The sequence below is a fragment of the Camelus dromedarius genome, chromosome 23 (genome assembly GCF_036321535.1).
Source record: "Camelus dromedarius isolate mCamDro1 chromosome 23, mCamDro1.pat, whole genome shotgun sequence".
NCBI lineage: Eukaryota > Metazoa > Chordata > Mammalia > Artiodactyla > Camelidae > Camelus > Camelus dromedarius.
In genome coordinates, this window is record NC_087458.1 from 18,289,738 (window position 1) to 18,308,309 (window position 18,572).

General features: G+C 41.1%; 1 protein-coding gene and 1 long non-coding RNA gene across 5 annotated transcripts in view; one reads left to right on the forward strand and one right to left on the reverse strand.

The window, feature by feature from the left end:
* The window catches only part of LOC105092756 (uncharacterized), a 182,058-nt gene that overhangs the window by 159,558 nt on the left and 3,928 nt on the right, over nt 1-18,572 (reverse strand). The window lies entirely within an intron of this gene.
* The window catches only part of LOC105092760 (flavin containing dimethylaniline monoxygenase 4), a 29,394-nt gene continuing 20,920 nt past the window's right edge, over nt 10,099-18,572 (forward strand). Inside the window, exons 1-4 of the mRNA XM_010984507.3 lie at nt 10,099-10,432; nt 14,428-14,567; nt 16,796-16,984; nt 17,614-17,776. Coding sequence (XP_010982809.1) covers nt 14,436-14,567; nt 16,796-16,984; nt 17,614-17,776 — 484 coding nt within the window. The 5' untranslated portion in view covers nt 10,099-10,432; nt 14,428-14,435. The remainder of the gene's footprint in view (nt 10,433-14,427; nt 14,568-16,795; nt 16,985-17,613; nt 17,777-18,572) is intronic.

The window sequence follows — 18,572 nt, forward strand, 5'->3', positions numbered from 1 at the left end:
GGGAGGGTACTCTTGGAGGACTGAGCCCTTAACCCATGGAATCTGATGCTATCTCTGGGTAGATAGTATCATAATTGATTTCAGTTGTAGGACGCCCAGCTGATTTCCAAGATTGTTCAGTGATGTGGGGGGAGGGGAGCAGGGAGGAAACACACACACATATTGGAACTGGCTGCAGAACACTTAATGTAGAAACTTAGAATGAAAAACTGCTCCACTGAACAGAACCTAAATGACTTTTGGAAATGCTCTTCTCTCCCTTGAAGCAGAGCTGACATTTTACCATTCCTCCTAAAGTCAGCTGGAGAGGTTCAGCGCCCAACGTGAAACATGGCAAGGTGAACCACCCAGGCAGCCTCAGGGGCACACCACGAGGACACAAGCTGGAGCCTGCACCTCGCACAATCTATTGTGCTGAGCATATTGTACTGAGAGGCTGAATATACAAACAATGGCCAGGCCACCTCCAACAACAGAACTCTACCCACAACCTCTGCAGCAATCAGTTCAGAACACTCAGGACCAGGACTTGGTCCATGAGTGCCAGCTTCTCTGTTGTCCCTGCTCCAACTTAGGACCAACAAAGGAAGTCAAATATACACCCCAAACCAGTCACATGAGGTGCCTTGCTTCTCGTTAGCCCGCCTCCACCTCCCCCATGCCAACAGCCTCCAACAAGAGTATGTCTGAATCCTTCCCCCCCCTCTTTTTTTTTAAACTATTAAAAAAGATCTCCTGCCTGCCTTTAAATATCTGCCAAACTTGAGGGATGGTAGCTGAGTTTGTTGCTCCAGCAAGCTCTGTCTTCAAGGAGAAGGCTGTGCTGCACAATTTAACAAATTGGAAAACAGACAAAGAAATATCAATTAATTAGTCCATGGTAGCAGAGCTAAGAAGTGGCTGAGTCAGGACATAGGTCTGCAGAACACACAACCAGGGCTCTTAACTCCACCATGTAAGTCTATGGTTTCCAATGTTCAGATGACTTCAGAAGTCTTAATAGTGATATCAGGAAAGTCATGTTACAAGGACGTTACTCCGTGGAGTATCTGTGTGTCTCTCTCCCTTTCTCACTCTGCCTGTGAGTGGGTGTGGACCTGCCTCTCCATCGCTGTGTGTCTTTCCCACTGTGTCTGGGATTTGGCAGCTCTTTTCCTTCATGCAGACCACTGTGTTTCTGAATCTCCACAGGCATCCTTTCCCCTGTTTATCCCTCCCTCTTTTTCTCTGACCATGACTATTCTAGACCTGCTCTGTGGCTGTAGTGTAGTAACGTAGTGTAGAAAGGCCATAGTGTAGCAGCCCCTTCGATAGACAGAAGGGGCTCTCATGCCTCACCTTGGAATTATTCCATAAATCATACTGGGAAACAGTATTGTTTTGTCCTATTCATAAAAATAAATGAATGTGGTTAGGTCCCAGAAACCTAGCAAAAGAGAAAACATATTAAATGCTTTGGGCTCTTGCACATCCTTTAAATCAGATGATTTTCTAAGGCATTTCAACTCAAGAGTAATTTCACATTTTCAGAAATTCCTTTTAATGTATACAAATAATACCTTCTCGGGGGCCTGTTTTAAGTAAAGATGTCTATCTTTTTTTTTAAGAGCTTATGTTCTATTTATTATTGTATTATTTAATTATTTTTTATTTTGGTGGGGGGAGGTAACTAGGTTTATTTATTTTTAGGGGAGGTACTGAGGATTGAACACAGGACCTCATCCATGCTAAGTAAATGCTCTACCACTTGAGCTATACCCTTCGCCCTTAAGATGTCTTTCTTTTCACCTTCCTATACTCTGGCTCTTTTAACATACCCCACTGTTGGGGGTGCTTAGAGAAACCTGTGTGAAAGCTGTGTCATTTACTACCTGCGTGACCTTGAGCAAGTCACGTACTTTTCCTAAGCTACAGTTTTCCTTTCTATTACATAGAAGTTGTAATACATCCTACCTCCTAAGGGAGTTATAAGGAATCAATAGTGCGATCCACATGAATTTCTTAGTAAAAGTCCTGGTAATTGTTTAATAACTAATAGCTTTTATTACTATCATTACCTAGACAGGATGCATGTTTTATTTCTTGCTTTATTTTTTCTAGCTCCTCACTGGACATTTCCAACCGGATCTGTCATGGGCTTCTTAAATCCAATATGTACAAAATTAACCTCATTATCTTCTCCAACAGTGCCCTCCTCACTCCCTGATAGCATCCTCTTCATCCTCTGTGGGGGAAAAGTGTATTTCAAGAAGTAACTATGTAGAATTGGACAGTTTACAAATAAATGGCACTCACTGTATAACACAGGGAGCTACATTCAATATCTTGTAGTAACCTATAATAAAGAAGAATATGAAAAGGAATATATGTAGTTTCATATGGCTGAACCATTATGCTGTACACCAGAAATGTGTACCTCCTCTGAACTGGTGGTAACATCGTAACCAATTCCCTCTTTAATAGCAAGTTAAATAAAATCTTTAAACTGTGTTCACTTTATATTTGTATGACAGTTATGATTTTACCTCCTTTGAAAATTATCTTTTAATACCTTTCTCAAGGAACAATACTATTCATCCACAGTTTTCCACTGAAACACAAAAGAAGTCACCTTGACCCTCTGACCCTCACGCCTCACATCCAGCAGTCAATTCCTATCAAGGGTGTCTTCAGGGCAGAGCAGGGGTCACTTGGAGCTGTGGGTGAAAGCACAGGTCATAAAGAGACAGCCAGGGCTGAAACCACTTTCCTGCACGACCTTGGGCAAGTTGTTTAATCTCTTCTAGCTTTTGTTTCTTTATCTGCAATGTGTGGAAATAATGTGCTAGCATTTTTGTTAGGAGGAATAAATGAATATAATGCATGTAAAGCACTTAACCCAATGCCTAGCATACAGTAAATACTCACCTAAAGGTAGCTATTATTAAATCTCACAGACTCGTCTGTCCCTCCCCCTCCCTCCTTTCTCGCTGGCTAGTTCAGGCCCATTTCATCTTCCGTCTAGGTTACTGATTCCTGTGCCGCTGGTCCCCTGGCCACATCTCCACCCCACTTCGCCATACTCCCCCATGGAATACTGTGAGGGTGCTCCCGTTCCCTGCAGGGGTCCTCATAAGAGGAGATAAATTAAAGAGCTCCTGTGTTCTCCCAATCCTAGTGCCCACTCTCAATCACTGCTTCCCAGCTGAGCAAGTTTCACACATGAGCTGTAGACAAAGGAGAAAAGCAACACCTTTTACAGCTGTCCTGTCCTTGATAAGATGCATTACTATTCTAAAATAGTCTGTAATTTCAGAGCATTTTGATTTTTTTGAAGTCTACACTTAGTTCTTTCTCTTAAAAAATTTTGATTAGACATTTAAAAACAGGCCTGGAGAGTTGGGACATAGCTCAGTGGGAGAGGCGTGCTCAGCATGCACGAGGTCCTGGGTTCAATCCCCAGTACCTCCATTTAAATAAATAAATTAAATAAATAAAAATAAAAACAGACCTAAAACCTTTAAGCCAAAGGGGAAAATATAATGAGACAATTAGCCTGTATGAATAGGATAAGAGAATTGAGCAAATTTTGCTACAGAGTGGAAGTTCTACTATCTATGCAACATTTTCATTTCTGACTTCTGTTTCCACGGGAGTGCAAGCAGGCTTTATGAAGAGTGTGACTGCGGCTAGTTATGGCCAGATTAGTAAACAGAGGAACCAGTGCAACACGTGGCTGGAGAAAGAACCTAAGCCTCCACGTCAGCAGAGAACACGTGTCACCAAAATGCTCTTCTGTAAAAGCTGTTCTACAAAATCAAGACACGAAAGGAGTCAAAGGGAGACGTTCCAGGACATTAGAGAAGGAGAATGGTGATTGGGGAATGAAAATGTTATTAAATGCAGGTTGGGGCAATTTGGCAGCATTTACCAAAATGTTAAATGCACACATCCTTTGGCACAGCAAGTATACATCTTGGACTCAACCTCATAGAAATAGTCGTGTGTACAAAGATATGTATGTCAAGATGTTTACTGCATTGCTTGTAACAAAAGGAGAAAAAGAAGTAACACTGTCAGTAGTAAAATGGTTAAGTAATATGTGGAACATCCTAACTGCAACAAAAAGAAACTCAACTCAAAGTAGCGTAACAGGGAAACATTGTGGCTCATATAATCGGAGTTTAGGGGTAAAACGGGCTTAAGATGGGCTTCACGGTTGCCTTAATCTAGTGGCTTCAGAGCCATTTCTCCACAGCTCCCTTGGATCTGCCCTTCTCCCTGGACCAGCCTCATCCCCAGCATGCCAAGAGAACAGCTGTTGCATTCCAGACTAAAACCTGCAGAAAAAGAGAGAAGTACTTCCAAGATTTTTCCAGCAACAGAATATGGCAGACAGCAACTTGTGTTCAAAAAGTCTGCTTACCCCGTCTTCCTGGGCACATGGCCACCTAGCTAGGGACAACCTTTCCCCACCCTTCTTGCAGCTGGTGTGACCATGTGATCACGTTCTTGCAAGTGGAATGTGAATGGAAAGGATGTGTGTGATTTCGCCTTCATCTACTCAAAAGGAAATTGCTGACTCTGGACGTCCTCACTTTCTCCTTTCTGCAAGCGGTATCATGGTCGTGGCAGCAATCCAACTTCAACAAAGTCTTCAGCGATGACACAGTAACAAAACAGAAAGAACAAGGGCCCCTGAGTGACCCAGGCAAGGAAGCTGCCTTACCAGCCAAGACCGGTCAAATTGTTTCATGACAGACAAATAAAATTTTGTGTTATTTGTTCCATTGCATTCAGGGGTTACATCAACTTTTCTTTTACATGAACTAATCTACACATCTTAAAGTCTCCAATGAATCTCTCTTCATGTCTCAAGTCCTCATGCATGAATTGCTGCATCAAAGCCTCCTTCTAAGGCAATTATTTGCTGGGGGGGATAGGATGGCTCTTTGACCAAAAGACCACCACCTGGAGACAGGGGTGGGATCAGCTGTCTCCTAGAGGCTCAGAGCTACATGGAGGAGTGAATCGATCTCTGACTCAGTGTCTCTCTCCTCACCACTACACCCATCATAATTCTCAGCAATTTCACAATCAACTACACAGTCCTTCCATGTCGTGTCCTCTCAGCCCCTTCACCTGGCTACCTCTAACCATCTTATCCTCCGCCTGTCTCAACCCCCTACTACTATGTTCATCCTCTAGATCAGTGCAGTCCAATACAACTTTCTGCCATCATGGAAACTTTTAATCTTCACTCTCCACTGTGGTAGCCACTACCTGTGCATGGCTGTTAAGCAGTTGACATGTTGGCTAGTGCCAAAGAAGAAAGGAATTTTTAATTTAATTTAACGTTAATGAATTTAAATCTAAATTTAAATAGCTACTTGTGGCTAGTGGCTGTTATATTAGATGGTGCAGGTCATGACCTTGTTATTCTCAACGAATGCAATTCTGCACAGTCTGAGTTGCAAACATCACACTCTCCAATATCATCGTATTCTTCCAGCTAACTCTTCTAATGTGATACTCTCCTCAAACTGCTGGGACTTCCAATCCAAACACTCTACCATCTTTCACTGTCCCCATTGCCCTTTGTTTTCTCATCTCCCTCATTACGCAGCTTAGAGTTCATGATTATAAAACATCACATTTGCATACACTCTCCATTCCATCGCCCCCCCTCATTCATTCATAGTTGCATGGGAGGACTCCAACTCTGGCCAAAATCCAAAACTCTCTGCCTATTTCCAACTCCACCTGAGCACTTAACCTTCGGTAGAGGGAAAACACTCAGAATGCTAAGTGATCACTCTTCAACTCATGCCTACCCTACTGCCCCAAAATCCTGCTACATTTGTCTAATTCCTTCACAGGCCCATCTCATCTCCTAGATGATTATTTTGTATCATTTCTTCTCAGGGCAAAACTCTACCATTTCCTTCTCGCCTCACTCTCAGATGAGAAAACAGTAACAATGAGCAGATAACTTCAATAGATTTCCCCCCCTGTCTCCCACTCCACCTGCAGCTGGGCCCATGTGCTCTCTTTCCTGCTACCAAGGACGACTACCTGTGCCCCTAAGGCCAGGTCCTGCCAGCACTCGGGATCCCATCGCTTCACACCTGCCCAACAACATCACTCCTGTAATTGTCCAACTTCTCTCCCACGCTGTAGATTTTCCCCTTTCTTCGGGGTCACTCTCCATAGTACATAAATATGCCTTACTCTCTGTGTTTTTTGAAAATTCTCCCCAACCACACATCACTTTCAGCAAAGTGTTTTTTAATACTTCAGAGTAACATGATCTGATTTATGATTTAGAAAAATCATTTTGGAGAGTGGATCATAAGGGAGTAAATGGAAGTAAGAAAACTAGTTAGAAGACTATTTCAGAACAGTTCCAGCAGTAGCAAACTTGATAATATTGACCATTCTAAAACTGGACCCCTTGGAAGCTGGAAAACCATTACAGAATAAGGTGAACTAACAAGACCTAACAACTCAGTGCAATTTATAAACTTTGATTGGGTCTTTAATCGGGAGAAATATAACCACAAATAGCGGCGTGTGGTTCAATGTATGCAAATCAATTAATGTGATATACCAACACTAACAAAATGAAGGATAAAAATCGCATGATCATCTCAATAGATGCAGAAAAATCACTTAACAAAATTCAACACAGTTTCATGATTAAAACTCTCAACAAACTAGGTGTAGAAGGAATTTGCCTTAACATAATTCAGGTCATATATGGCAAGCCCACAGCTAATTTACTCAATTGTAGAAAACTGAAAGTTTTTCCTCTAAGATGAGGAACAAGACAAGAATCTTCACTCTTGCCACTTACAGTCAACATAGTACTGGAAGTTCTAGCCAGAGCAATTAGGCAACAATAACAAAAATAAAAGTATACAAATCAGAAAAGAAGAAGTAAAATTATCTGTTTGCAAATGACATGATTTTACATATAGAAAACCCTAAAACCTCACCAAAAAAAAAAAAAAAAAAAACCTGTTAAAACTAATAAAGCTACTGTGATTGAACAGTATGGTACTGGCATAAAGACAAACATACAAACCAATGGATGAAACAGAATAGACAGCTCAGAAATAGACCCCTATATATAGAGTCAATTGATCTTAGACAAAGCTGCCAAGCTCATACAAGGGGGAAGGGACAATCTTTTCAGCAAACAGTGCTGGAAAAATTAAATATCCACATGCAAAGTAATAAAATTGGATTCTTACCTTAAACCATGCCCCAAACAATCAACTCAAAATGTATTAAAGACTTAAATGTAAGTCCTGAAACTATAAAACTCCTAAAAGACAACACAAGGGAAAAGCTTCCTAACTTTGTTCTTGGCAATGATTTCTTGAATATGACAATAAAGGCACAGGCAACACAAACAAAAATAGACAAGAGGGGTTTCATCAAACTAAAGGGCTTCTGCACAGCAAAGGAAACAAGAGAATGAAAAGGTAACATACACAATGGGAAAATGCTTGCAAACCATGCATCTGAAAGGGGGTTAATATCCAAAACATATAAGAGACTCCTACAACTCAACAGCAAAAACCCAACCACCCAATTTAAAAATGGAGCGAAAAACTTGAATGCACATTTCTCTAAAGAAGACAGACACGGCCAACAGGCATATTAAAAAAGGTACTCAGTTTCACTAATTATCAAGGAAGTATGAATCAAGACTACAATGTGATATCACCTCACACCTGTTAGGATGGCTATTATCAAAAACAAAACAAAAGATAACAGGTATTGGAGAGGACATGAAGAAATCAGAACCCTTCTGCCCTGTTGGTAGGGAGGCAAAATGGTATAGCTGCTAGGGAAAATAGTATGGAGGTTCCTTAAAAAAATTAAAACTAGAACCACCATACGATTGAGCAATCCCATTTCTGGGTATTTGTCCAAAAGAATTGAAATTAGGATCTCAAAAAGATAGCTATACTACCAGGTTCACTGCATCATTAAAGACAATAGCCAAGATGGAGAAACAACATAAATGTCCATGGACAGATGAATGGATAAAGAAAATTTGAAATATATATATATATATGTGTGTATATATATATATACACACACACACACACACAATGAAGGGAGAGTATAGCTCAGTGATAGAGTGGGTGCCCAGCATGCACAAGGTCCTGGGTTCAATCCCTGGTACCTCCACCAAAAATAATTAATAAATAAACCTAATTACCTAACCCCCCCCAAAAAAATACATATATATATACAATGAAATATTATTCAGACTTAAAAAAAAAAAAGAAACCCTACCATATGTGACAACATTGATGAACCTGGAGACATGATGCTGAACGAAATAAGCCACTCACAAAAAGACAAGTCTGTACGATTCTATTTATACAACGTATATAAAATGCTTAAATTCATAGAAACAGTGAGTAGCATGGTAGTTGCCAGAGTCTGGAGAGAGAGGGAAATGGAGAAGTGTTGTTCAATGGATATAAAGTTTCAGTTGTGCAAGATGAATAAATTCTAGAGATCTGCTGTTTAACATAGTGCCAATAGTTAACAATACTGTATTGTGCATTTTTAAAGTTTGTTAAGAGGGTAGATCTCATGTCAAGTATTCTTAACAAAAACAAAGGGGCATGAGGGAACTTTTGAAAGTGATAAATATGTTTATTGCCTTGAGGAGTGATAGTTTCACAGGTGTATGCGTATGTCCAAACTCATCAAATTATATACATTAAATATATTCAGGTTTTTTGTATATCAGTTATACTGCAATAAAGCCTTTAAAAAAAAAAAGAGTGGTATGTGGATAAATGTTTAACAAATGGCCAGGGGCATGGGGGGAGGAGATCCCAAATTTGTAGTGTTTGCCAGTTTCCATGATGTAAACATCCTCACCATGAACAATGGCAAGCTACTGTGTCAAGCATCACTGTGTGTAATGCCAAGCTATCACTGAACTTGGAGTTGGAAGTGATGTACACCCTCTCTGTACAAGCCAACTCAAGTACACTACTAGATAAGAACATTAGGGGGACAATTGGAGAAATCTGAAAGTGGACGGTATGTTGGACGATATTACTGAATTTATATTGACTTTCTTACATGTGATAATGGTAACATGATTGTGTGGGAGAATGCCTGTGAGCTATGCACTGAAATACCCTGACTCTGATGTTTGAAGACTACTCTCAGGTGTGTGTGTGTGTGTGTGTGTGTGCGCGCGCTTGTGTGTGGGGGGGAGAGAGAGAGATGAAGAAAATGTCAGTGTGTTGAGAGGTTGCTAGTTGATTAAAAGGGTGAGGGATACTTTGGTGCTCAGTGAAATTGTTCTCTCACCTTTTCTGTGGGCTTAATATTTTTCAAAAGAAAAATTTATTTGTTGACAACAGAAGATTTTATGTACAAAATCTGGATTTTCAGTTTTTATTGAAAGGAGCCTAAAACCTTGCAACATTGGGCTTATGCTCTCAAATAGCACCATTTAGCCAAATTTAATAGATGGGGGATGTGCTGTCCAGTCAGATCTTATCTGGCCCTCTTCCCCTTTTGGGTTATCTTCCTGACCCCTGTGGGTATTTGCATTTGTGCCCCTGGTCTAGAAACTGTTCAAAGATGGTCTTTAATGCTGGCTCCCAAGCACTCAATGGAGAAGGGGGAAAAATAATCTATATTGCCAGTGCTTCTGTAATTATTCCTCTTCTTGTGCCCTAGATTAACAGCTAAAACTAATTCAACGCTTCCTCAAACATGTTTTACGAGCTCCCTCTGCTGACCCTTTCTGAAGGGATGAAACTGCTTCAATTCCTTGTAAGTTCTGAATTTTGAAATCACCCTTCTGGGTTTAGACTTGGAAGAACTTGATGACATGACAGTCACCCAACTGACTTTCTTCCATGGACGGCTCCTATGATGATGGTTCAAGGGACTCACGGAAGAATTAGAATTTAGTTCAGTAGAACGCCTGTTTCACTGGAGGCTGCCTTGGGTGACTTGGCGCCCTCTAAAGGCTACAGTGCGAAGAGCAGCCCTTACCACGTGCTCCGCTCTAAGTTTAGGGCTTTGTCGGAACTGTGACGTTCAGGAGGGTGGAGGAAACGGGCAGAAGTCACTTATGGCCTTCGAATCCGGAAGCCGTATTGCAGCTCGTCAGTTAGCCCTCCCTTGAGATCACGGAAGTGTCAAGCTGGTGTCCTACACAACTTTTTTTTTTCTTCAGTGAGTATACTTTCTGCAGTCACCAGCATGACAGGAAAGACAAATGGTTTTTGTTTTCAACCGAGAGCACTTTGAGTAAAGTCAGCATTCCTTCATTTTTTTTTTTTTCGAATAAAGAGTTTGAGTTTCTTTCTTTTTTTTTTTTTTTTAAGACAAACACTATCTTTCGCTATTGGCTTTAAGAAATAATTTGTCAGAATATCTGCTCTGTGACAACAAGGTAAGTGTCCTGGATTTTTTTTTTTTTTAAATGGGGAAATGTTTCCCGAAGTGCTTTCACGGAGGATGAATACTGCCTTCCTTAAAAATGAATGTGATCCTCTGCTTCAGGACTCTCTTGATCAGGGTGAAAGCAACAGAATTACAGAGAAATGAGGACGCAAAGGAACATTGTAAGGAAACAAAGTTATGTCGTAGGGGGAAAACCATCCAGAAGGAAGGTGTGGGTGAGAGGAACAGGATCATGGGACTTTCAGTGATTCTAGGCTCACTTCTGGTTTCACCTTACGGGTGAGATGGAATTGCCAGGCACTGGGAAACACAGAATACTCCGCAAGTGTTATGATGGGAAATACTGAAGCCAAGGAAGCGCACTGGTGGGCTGATAGTAAGAAATATAAACAGATCAGACTTGAAACTCACATGAATCATAATCGGTTTCATGATTTGCCAATCACCCAAGTCTCTCCATGTCTCAAAAATGTAAGAATTTACATTTTCTGGTCTGTCACGTAGGCGATGGGGTTTTCATGTTGTTCAAAAGTCCGGTTCAGCAGTTTCAGAGCTCATTTCTACTAGGGAACTGGGTATCAGCGACCTTTGACCTGCAATGGACCTTGTGCTTACAGCACACTTTATAGTTTACAAAGGGCTTAGCTTAAGTCCTCCAGACCCTTCCGGCCTGCGGTATTCCCCCCTACCTTTCAATTCACATCCATTTTTGGTACCAATTATTTGGCATTCAAACAGTCTCTACATCAGTCTGCAAAGGACAAGGTGTTTTTTGCCCAGGAAAAACACAGCCCACTTTGTGTCTCTAACTAGGTCTCCAGGCATAGCTGAGCTGCCCAAGAGAGTCTGCAAGCATTTGTAACCAGAACAGCTGCTGTTACAGGGCCTGCCACATGGTATCGTGTATATTGGCCTCTCTCCATACAGTGGCATCTTCTTGTGACCCAGTCACTGGGTCTATTTTCATTACTATTATTTAGTCACTGGTTCTTTTTTTTTTTTTTTTTTTGAGTTATAGTCAGTTTACAATGTTGTGTCAATTTCTGGTGTACAGCACAATTCTTCAGTCATACATGAATATACATATATTTACTTTCATTTTCTTTTTCACCGTGAGCTACCGCAAGATATTATATATATTTCCCTGTGCTATACAGTATGAACCTCTTTATCTGTTTTATTAGACACTGTTTCTTAGTCATCTTTGGGGCCCCCACATTTGGCTCAGAACCTGCCCTGAGAGGTACCCAGGGTACAACTCTTGAATGAATTAATTTGCCGCCAGTCTATTCACCACAGCACATTTGCGTTTTCCCAGTTCAGTTAGCAACCATTTCTTTCACATTTCTGCAGAGCACAGCTGAGATCTGCCAATTCCAGACCTCTCCCTTGTGCCCAGAAATTTCAGTGTTCTTGTTAGTGGGGGCCACTTATTTCTGATGAAAGGCTACCTAGACCTTTTACTCCTCAATGCAAAGGAAGCCATGAGTATATTTGCCTACTTGTTGTTGCTGATAAATTTTATCTATGCGAGCTGCCTTTTCCAGGGAGAAGAGAGGAAAGGAGGGAGTGAAGGAGATGGGAAATGAACGTTGAGCAAATATTTGGTGCTGGGCACTTTTGTATAAGTAATGTCACTTAAAACCCAAACAATCTATAACACAGGAAACTATATTCAATATCTTATAGTAACCTATAATTAAAAAGAATATGAAAATACAGACTTATGTATATGTATAGCTGAAACATGCTGTACACCAGAAATGGACACATTGTAACTGACTGTACTTCAATAAAAGTGTGCTCTTGCTGCAAAAAAAAAAAAAATTTAATCCTTCAACATAGCTAATTTTTATATTTTACAAACAATAAACCTTAAGGTGTAAAAGTGGGTTGTATGGGGTCAGTTCCAGAGATAGAGCTCAAACCCAGTTCTGCTGCCTCCAAAGTCCATTCTTACTGCGGCCTGCCCAGCTCTCCCAAATCAGTAGAGACCCCTAAATAAACCAAAAGCCTCAGGGGAAGAAGTGCCCATTTCCCTATAAATAATGAAGCCAGGCATGAAGGCCTCAGCCTTACAAAGGGCAGGATGGAAGGTAACATTTGGAAACAGGCAGCCTTGAGAAATCTCTCTGATTCTTGTTGCAAGTCCCTGGATCCTGTTCTGGAACCAGGTGAGTCAGAGGGGTCTGAGCGCTCAGAAGTCTTCCTCTGCCCTCTGTAAAATCAGTAACTCCACTTTGTTTCTATGCCTGGGGGTTCTGATCTGACCAGCAGGCAAGCTGCAAAGCCATGGGGACAGACTCCCCGAGGCCCAACCAGAAGGTGAGGCAGCAAACCTGAGTGCAGGTGAGGGAAGAGGCTCAGTAACGGGAGCCCCAGGACGCTTGGGGCTCTCAGACCAATGAGATGTGCACATCTAGGCTCAGCCTCAGAGATCCAGAGTCCCTCCAGATTCAGCCTCTTAACAGCAGGGCAGCCTTGTGTCGTGTCCAATGATGATGCTATGGGTTTTCCCATTTACTGGTGCTCAGGGCTCAATGAATGTAGTCTCTCTTGGGTCCTCAAGGCAAACACCACTAAGTGGCATGACACTACCAAAATCCCCTAAGAGCTGTACAGCAAGATCTCTCCTCAAACAGCACCATGTCTTCAAAGGCAAAGTCCAATGTATAGATTATAAAAGAAATACTCTGAGGTCTCAACTACTCTTTGTGTTTCTTGGACTGACCAAGGGGGCTGAGGGCAAGTTAGCACTTGCAACCAAGTCTGCCTGACATGTCAAGGGCCTCCAGGTGACAAAACCTGATTTGCTGGAATCAACTCAGTGGTTAGCCCACCTAATCAAAGAAAAAGCTATGTTGATGACTGCAGAAGCCCAAAACATAAAATAAAGAAAAACTGGTTATAACAGGGAAATATATACAAGATCTTGTAGTAGCTCATGGTGAAAAAGACTATGAAAATGAATATATGTATATTCATGTATGACTGAAAAATTGTGCTGTGCACCAGATATTGACACAACATTGTAAACTGACAATAACTCATAAAAATTTTTTTTTAATTTTTAAAAGACAAACTGGTTACAGATCTCTGTGACACATGCATACTTCCTCCAGTCTTTCCTGACAAGCAAGGCATCCTTCCCCTATGACCTCATCTTGGTCTCTAGAATGTCTCATATGACTTTCAGGACTTAGTTCTGTGTTTTTGTCAATCTTGCCTCTGTGCAGTGCTAAGTACCTCCCCTCAATTCATGTAATATCTTTATTGCATGGCACAACATGGCCCATGACCAGATATTCTTCAGGACTTTAGATGCTTTGAATAGAAACTATCATTTCTGCTGGGAGCAATTCCTAGGGTTCAGAGGGGCTAGGTGATAGCAAAGAGCCCCTTTAACACTGAGGGGACCTAAAGCCTAAAATCCCAAGGGGATCAGGGTCCCAGCTGCACTAGCTAATAACAAGAGCTAAATTTAATTGAGCACTTACTATGTAACAGACACACTTGCACTGTGCAGGCACACAAGTCTACAACCCTCCCAACATTTCAGTGTTTTAATTTTATAACAAATACTTAAAGTAGGTGTTACATTCTTTCCCAAGCTCTATTTACCTATTTGGAGGAACAATATTTAATTGTTGTAAATATAAAATGCTAGCTTTGAATATTATTAAAGCATGTTTATTTTACAAAAAAATTATAATAATAAATAGGTATTATTATTATTACTATTATTATTTCCATTCCCATTGCACTGATGAGGAAACTGAGGCACAGAGAAGATAAACAGTTCAAAGTCATACTGTTAAAAAATGAAGCCAAGATTTAAACCAAAACAATTTGATATCAGAGCCCTCATTTTTAACCAAAATGGGATTCTGCCTCAGCTCAAAGACGTAAAAGTTGCATTCTGTGACAAGGGCTCCCTTCTAGCCTTGTCACATAAAGAAGCTCTGCTCTGCCTTTCTCTAACAGAGCTCATCATGGCCAAGCGAGTTGCAGTGATTGGAGCTGGTGTGAGTGGCCTGTCCTCCATCAAATGCTGCTTGGATGAGGACCTGGAGCCCACCTGCTTTGAAAGAACTGATGACATCGGGGGACTGTGGAAGTTTACTGTGCGTAGTTCACACCCTCCCACCTCCATCCGTCATAACCTGGCCTTTGCTTTGTCCCTGCTCGGGCACGGTGGCTTTAGCCCACCTTGGTGATCAAGTAAGGGAGCAGCTCACTGCAGCAGCACAAGCTTGTGTACGATGTCGTGCCAACCCTGTACAGGATGCAGTCTGATAGGTGAAGGACCTGGAGAACTGGCAAGGCAGGGGCAGGGACAGTTGAAGGAGAGAAGAACAAAGAGTCAAGTCTGATGCACAAACATTACTGGAAGTTACAATGATTTCTGGACCACAGACATTCTAAGGGAAAGTAGTAAAATGTCATGTTGGGTAAGCTGAACAGCACTGATGAATATGGAGCAGATAACACTTTAGGAAGGACAGAAGCTGGCATCAGGGCTTGGAGCCCCAGTCCCCACGCATTGGGCAGGTCTTTGTGGGGAGAAATGGCAAGGATGAGGCAAGAATCCAGACCTTGAAAAATCTAGATGACAGCTTTCACGTTATCAGAATAAGAAGAACGCAGACACCAATTTACCCTTCTTAAGAGTGGAATATGCAGCCTAGGGGATTATGCTCAGGGCCAGACCAGCCATTAGATGACTTGAGCATCAGGAAGTGAGGCTGGAAGTGGCTAAATACTACCTGCGTCTGGCCAGGATTGGTCCCAGGTACTGGGAGTAGTGAGGATCCAGGGATCTGCCCCAGTGGTGAATTATGAGGTGTCAAAAGATGGGAGGCCCAATTACTAAATGCTTCAGGGGAAAAAGAAGAGCAATGTTCAGTGGGAGCTCAGGTGGGGGAGGGTACTTCAGACTGGTATGAATGTGGGAAGCCTTCATGGAGGAGGTGGCATTTGCCAGTCTTTGACGGATGAAGAAGAAAACAGAATACACAAATGTATGGAAGCAGGGATGATCACAACCTTATGATTATAATGTACTAGGGAAAAATAATTTTTTCCTGATGTACTGTGAGCCTCATCAAGCCACCAACTGTCAATGTGGAAAGAAAGTAGTAAGTCTGGTTTGTGACCTTCTGCCATTTGACCCCACAGTTGGTGTGGTTTCCTTCTCCTATTCTGAAGTAATATAGATTAATTTTAGAAAATAACGTTGAGTTAAACAAAAGAAAAAAATACAAATTAAATATAATGTCAATGCACATGGGTCAGCCCTATTAAAATTTCCATATAATTTCTTCCAATCCTATACTATTTTTTTTTTTCAAAAATGCAATTGTAGTATTCATTTTCATTCATTCAACAGGTACTCACTCCTGATGTCCCTCTACCAGGACACAGTGGGGAACAAGATAGGTAGGGGCCCAGCCCTCCTTACGGTGTGGTGAGAACAAAATCGCTTAGTATATGTGCTACTGAAGCAATGATCTGTAAACAGATCATTACAATGCAGTGTGAGCGGTTCTGTGTTCGAAGTACAGGGTGCTGGAGGAAGTAGCTATGCCTTGTGCGGATCTGCTGGGTCATGGAAAGCTTCTCAGAGAAAGTGACAGCAAAGAAAGACTTCAAGGAGAAGAAGAGATTAGCTTCAGCCACAAGAAGTTTATTGGTGCCTTTAATACAGATCTTTTTGTTTTGTTGTTTTGTTTTTGAGTGACTGAGATTAAGACAAGACAGCAGGTAGAGGAGAAGGCAGAGGCTGGCAGAATGTGATGATTCTTTCATGAAGATTGAGATAAAACAGAGAGAGACGAGGCTGGAAAGGGATATAGGTTGAAAGGAGTTTAGTTTTGTTTTGAAAATTAGAGTGTTCAGTATTTTAAGTGCTGATGGGGAGGAGCCAATAAAGAGAGAGTGGTTGAAAATATACATAGACAATAAATAGAAAAATCAGTGAAGGACCCCTTAAGCAAAGACAAGAGGAAGAGGACCAGAGCATGAGGGGTGGGACTAACCACCACAAAGGAAGAAGGAAAAGTAAGCAAGATAGACTGTGGGACCCTATGATTATGGAATTGTTTAAGGGCAGTGTCAGTCTTGGAGAGCCCTGTCTAATTTAGTTCGCGTCTTTGTAGCTTGAGAAAGATACTGTATTTAATAATTCCAACCCCACCAATTATTTCTGACAACTATAGCGTGGGGGACCCAATGCTAAATTTTCCTGGAACTCTTTGGAATTACAAGTGGAACTACTGACGGTCTCTTTTCGATTCCTCCTGTCCACCTCCCCCCGCCCACCCCCACCAAGCTAACTATGCTTTCACCACAGGAAACTTCTGAAGATGGGATGACCCGGGTCTACAAGTCATTAGTGACGAATGTCTGCAAAGAAATGTCCTGTTACAGTGACTTCCCCTTCCGAGAAGATTATCCCAATTTCATGAAACAAGAAAAATTTTGGGAATACCTCCAAGAATTTGCTGAGCACTTTGACCTTCTGAAATACATTCAGTTTCGGGTAAGACGCCTTGGGTCATTGTGGAAGGTGGCTGAAGGCCAGCCCCCCATTCAGCAGTCTCATGGAAATGGGATGCTTAAGTAAACTTCTTTCTGGTTTTCTCTCTACATGAATAAGACCGATAGTAATCCTGCTGCTCATGTTTTACTCAGATAGATCATTAAAATACTGAATTTCCCAGTTCATTCTCTAAATCCAAACCCTCATTCAGGATGAAATTTAAACCATTTTTTTGAGAGGAAAGGAAAAATGAATTTTGTTCATAAAACCCTTTGGAAAGAAATGACCAGAAGCCTGAGCCACAGAAATTATAATTAAAAACTCATTTTCTTGAACATTTTCAATGCATTCAATATTTTAAATCATCTCCTGCTCACCAATAAAACCTGAATGTTTCTTCCTTAGAAGGAAGGCATTCAGATGTTTGGGGTCCTAATCTACATGACCACTTTTGAGACTTTGCACAAGTTACTTAACTTCTCCAGGTAGAAGATAAAACCAGTGTTGATAGACCTCCTATCATGGGGCTGACTTGGGCCAGTTCACATAATGAACATGGGTACCCTACGATCACTGCATGAGGTCCCAAGATGATTGACAGAAAGCAAATGTTTGTCTTCTGCTTTCAGACCACAGTGTGCAGTGTGACAAAGCATCCTGACTTCTTGGAAACTGGTCAGTGGGATGTTGTCACAGAGACAGAAGGGCAGCAGGACAGAGCTGTCTTTGATGCTGTCATGGTCTGCACTGGACACTTCCTGAATCCCCATTTACCTTTGGAGTCATTTCCTGGTGAGTCATTTCTACCCCAGACCATGCCTGCTCTTCTGGGCTCTTCTAGAAGTTATGGATTCGTAGTTGGAAATATTTCCTAGTGATTATAAACAACTTTGTGTTCACCCTTCAAAATAATATGTACAAAATAACTTTGAAAGATAGCAAGCATGATATAGGTGTCATTACTTATTAATATAAATGCTGGTGTTATCATTTAAGCTTTATTAACCCTATCTGATTTAAGTTCAGTGATCACATAAGGCTCAAAACTATCAGATCTGTCATGAAAAGGAACAGGTTTTAAATTTTGTCATTAAATTACAGGTCATTTGAATCAGGAGTGACCTGTAATTCAATAACTGAAAGGAAGTGAGAGCATAAGGAAACTTGACAGATTTTTGTTTTTAGTATTTGTGCTGCCGGAGCGAGCACAACAGATTTTTTTCAAAGAAATAGACCGGAAATTATACATACAAAGGAATATCGCCATCCTTCAAAATAGTCATCACAATAACCATCCATACACCTCTTGAGTCAGGGCTATCAACACAAAGGAGTTTTAGAAATCCCCCTTTGGAAATCTTTCAAGCCAACAGAACATTCTTTTTAATATACTCACAACTGACAAATCTCCATCTTTTGAGGAAAAATGAGGATTACTAAAATGTAATGAAGCTACTCTTCTGTTACGTATAAGTGGCCCTAAAGGCAACTGAGTATGAAATTTTGAAACTTCTTTAAGGAACTAAAACAACTTTTTAGAAAGGAATATGTGGAGAAGAATGCTTGCAAACCTTAGCCAATTTTTTAA